This window comes from Capsicum annuum, chromosome 6 (genome assembly GCF_002878395.1).
Source record: "Capsicum annuum cultivar UCD-10X-F1 chromosome 6, UCD10Xv1.1, whole genome shotgun sequence".
NCBI lineage: Eukaryota > Viridiplantae > Streptophyta > Magnoliopsida > Solanales > Solanaceae > Capsicum > Capsicum annuum.
Genome location: NC_061116.1, coordinates 1,017,627 through 1,022,028, shown reverse-complemented (window position 1 = coordinate 1,022,028; position 4,402 = coordinate 1,017,627). Strand labels below are relative to the sequence as shown.

The 4,402-nt window shown below is 40.5% G+C and overlaps 1 protein-coding gene across 1 annotated transcript in view; it reads right to left on the bottom strand.

Moving 5' to 3' along the window:
• Positions 1-1,892: 1,892 nt before the first annotated feature.
• LOC107873706 (LEC14B protein) overlaps positions 1,893-4,402 on the bottom strand; it is an 11,608-nt gene continuing 9,098 nt past the window's right edge. Inside the window, exon 10 of the mRNA XM_016720636.2 lies at positions 1,893-2,443. Coding sequence (XP_016576122.1) covers positions 2,249-2,443 — 195 coding nt within the window. The 3' untranslated portion in view covers positions 1,893-2,248. The remainder of the gene's footprint in view (positions 2,444-4,402) is intronic.

The window sequence follows — 4,402 nt, the reverse complement described above, 5'->3', positions numbered from 1 at the left end:
GTTCTTCACACGTTATGAAGATGTTCAACTACTATTAGTTTTCTACATTAATGTCTCCATTTTTCTTTTTCTTTTTTTTGGTTTTCTATCCGCTATCGGGTACTCGTATGGGGTTTGACTAATCCAGATTCGCGTCGTGAAGTCTCATTTTTGGGGGCTAACGCAATCAATATCGTTATTTTGGGCGGGCCTGGCTAATCCAGATTCGTGTCATGAAGCCTCATTTTTGGGGATAACGCAATCAATATCGTTATTTTGGATCTGACTAATCTAGATTCGCGCTGTAAAATCTCATTTTTTTATTTTCTATCCGGTATCGGGTACTCGTATGGGTCTGACTAATCCAGATTCGCGTCATGAAATCTCATTTTTGGGGGGTAAAGCAATCAATATCGTCATTTTGGGGCCCGACTAATCCAGATTCGCGTTGTAAAATCACATTTTTTTGGCTTTCTATCCGGTATCGGGTACTAGTATGGGTCTGACTAATCCAGATTTGTGTCGTGAAGTCTCATTTTTGGGGGGTAAAGCAATCAATATTGTCATTTGGATCCGACTAATCTAGATTCGCGTTATAAAATCACATTTTTCTTTTATTTTCTATCCGGTATCGAGTACTCGTATGGGGTCTAACTAATTCAGATTCGCGGTGTGAAGTCTCATTTTTGATGGTAAAGCAATCAATATCGTCATTTTGGGTCTGATAAATCCAGATTCGCGTCGTGAAGTCTCATTTTGGGGGGTGAAGCGGTCGATTTCAAAGGCGACGCCGTTTTCGGGATTCGAACTCGACACATCTAGTTAAGGATGGAGGAGTACTTACCACCCGAACATGATCTGAAGATGTCCCCCTACTCTTACTCTTACACCATTATCCGGTACGGGTATCATTTTGGACTGACTAGTCTAGATTCACATCGTAAAGTCAAGACGAATTAATGATATCAGATGTTAATAACCGAGTTCTAAATTAAGTAAATTTCTTAATAGAAATATAAAATTTAAACTAAAGTTACTGGGTTCGACCGAACCCCCACATCACTATTATTGACTTGCTCAATTCTTTTATGAGTCTACATCTACTATGGTCATTGACTAATTAGTGATAACAAATCTTTAAGAATATATCAACTCTTTTTTCATCAAATTATTTAATCTTTTTTAACACTTTTTTCCAAATTTTGAAAATATGAATTAGTCAAGCAAATAGAAGAAAAGAAATTGTTTAAGCAAACATTGACCAAATTTGTTACGACAGAGTCTAACTTCACGGAGGTCCTATTACCCTCGTGAACTAAATTTTAGCGTATTCTTGTCAACCTTCTTAGCTGACGTGGCGCACCTTTGACTTGGGCCCCATTTTATGTAATAAAGGTGTCGCGCCAGCACAAAAAGGTGACAAAAATACGCTAAAATTGAGTTCAGAAAGTAATAGGACGCCTGCAAAGTTGAAATGCGTCATAGCAACTTTGGCTATAGTTCGGAGATACGAGATGCTTATTTTTCACCCTTTCAAAATTTCGATGATTACTTAATCTGAATCCATAATTTAAATAGTACAACGAGTTCAACACTAAAGAACCTTAACGATTGATACCATCAAAGTTCAAATCCTGCATTCGCCTCTGTGAACAGAAGCTACCGTCTAAGTCAAGCTACACAAATAGTCATCGCGTCTTAGCACATCCCTTTTCTTGCAGAAGTGCTAACACGCGACCGTACATTTACAGAATACAAAGTACATCTTCACCTTTATTTACGTACAATACAACAACAACAACAACATATGCAGTATATTCCCACAAAGTGGGTCCGGGGATACACGTAAATCAAAACGTTGATTGTGTTATCAGCTAAAATTCGCGCTCGCGCAGTCGCTATACATACTGATGTAAAACCATGAATACAAAGTTCATCTTTGCCTTTATTTATGTACAATACAACAACGACGAAAACAACAACCACCTCAGTATATTCCCACGAAGTGGGGTCCGAGGATACACGTAAATCAAAACGTTGATCGCGTTATCAGCTAAAATTCGCGCTCGCACAGTCGCTATACATACTGATGTAAAATCATGAATACAAAGTACATCTTTGCCTTTATTTATGTACAATACAACAACAACGACAACAACAACAACCTCAGTATATTCCCACGAAGTGGGGTCCGGGGATACACGTAAATCAAAACGTTGATCGCATTATCACCTAAAAGTCGCGCTCGTGCAGCCGCTATACATACTGTCTAAAAGAAATGTCTTCTTCTGATCTGCTGTTTCCTTTTTGGAGGAAGTGGTGCTTCTCCATTTCCAGGGAATTCCCATTTGACAACATCACCATCCCAAGAAGAGCTAACAAGCATTGGATAATTAGGGTGCCAGCTACAATCTCGAACGGTCGATCGGTGGTGCTCCAGTTTTGTCACTTGCGCTCCGCTTACCTAGAAACCGAGAACATCGTTACATAACCCGTATCGATAAGAAGAATCCTTCTAACCAGAAAATGACTCAAGTTTCACTAAATATCCTAGAATATCGTTTTTCTGGACTAGTTTGGACTGTTATTCCTTGAGCCGAGGGTCTATCGGAAACAACCTTTTCTACCTTTGAGCTATCTGTACATAACACGTATCGATAAGTAGAGTCCTTTAGAACTTTTCGGTCACCGAAAACAAGTCTTTCTAACCAGAAAATCACTCAAGTTTCGCTAAATATCCTAGAATATCGTTTTTCTGGACTACTTTGGACTGTTATTCCTAGAGCCGAGGGTCTATAGGAAACAACCTTTCTACCTTTGAGCTATCTCTAACGGTCGATCGGTGGTGCTCCAGTTTCGTGACTTGAGCTCCGCTTACCTAGAAACTGAGATTATTGTTACATAACACGTATCGATAAGAAGAGAATCCTTCAGAAATTTCGGACATGCAAACCTAAGTTGCTAAGACTCTTCAAAAATGTCATGGGGTGTGGGTTGGATCCTTCAAAAGTAGTACATTTTCGAGGGATCAGACACGGGTTCGGCAACTTTTTTGGAGAGTCCGAGCAACTTTGACGCAAACTGGTATTTCTAACCAGAAAACGACTCAAGTTTCACTAAATATCCTAGAATATCATAGAAACTACTTTGGACTGTTATTCCTTGAGCCGATGGTCTATCGGAAACAACTTTTCTATCTTTGACCTATGTCTAATGGTCGATCGGTGGTGCTCCAGTTTCGTGACCTGAGCTCCGCTTACCTAGAAACCGATAGCGTCGTTACATAACATGTATCGATAAGAAGAATCCTTTAGAAATTTCGGTCATGCAAACCTAAGTTGCTAGGACTTCAAAAATATTATGGGGTGCGGGTCGGATCCTTCAAAAGTAGTACATTTTCGATGGATCGGACACAGGTGCGGCAACATTTTTGGAGAGTCCGAGCAACTTAGACGCAAACTGGTCTTTCTAACCAGAAAATGACTCAAGTTTCACTAAATATCCTAGAATATCATAGAAACTACTTTGGACTGTTATTCCTTGAGCCGAGGGTCTATCGGAAACAACCTTTCTACCTTTGAGCTCTCTCTAATGGTCGATCGCTGGTGCTCCAGTTTCGTGACTTGAGCTCCGCTTACCTAAAAACTGAGAGTATTGTTACATAACATGTATCGATAAGAAGAATCCTTTAGAAATTTCGGTGATTCGGTCACGCAAACTAGTCTTTCCAACCAGAAAATCACTCAAGTTTCACTAAATATCCTACAACAACAACATATTGTGGGGTCTGGGGAGGGTAAAGTGTACGCAGTCCATACCACTACCTCAGATAAAGTCGAGAGGTTGTTTCCCATAGACCCCCAGCACATGACAGGTAACAGTAAAATATCATTTTTCTGGACAACTTTGGACAGTTATTCCTTGAACCGAGGGTCTATCGGAAATAACCTTTCTACCTTTGAGCTAGGTGTAACGTCTGTGTACACTCTACCCTCCAAAGACCCTACCGTAGGACTATACTAGGTGTGTTGTTGTTGTTGCAAGGTTAAGGCTTGGCCAGAAACCATCCTATTCTAGAACGGCTCAAATGATACAATCCCTCCGTCACCACACAATGAAAGAAGCGATCTCGTAAGAAATTACTTTGGACTGTTATTCCTTGAGCCGAGGGTCTATCGGAAACAACCTTTCTACCTTTGAGCTAGGGGTAAGGTCTGTACGCTCTACCCTCCAAGGACCCTACTGTAGGACTATACTAGGTATGCTGTTGTTGTTGCAAGGTTAAGGCTTGGCCAGAAATCATCCTATTCTAGAATGCTCGAATGACCCAATCCCTCCGTCACCCCCACAATGAAAGAAGCGATCTCGTAAGAAATTACTTTGGACTGTTATTCCTTGAGCCGAGGGTCTATCGGAAACAACC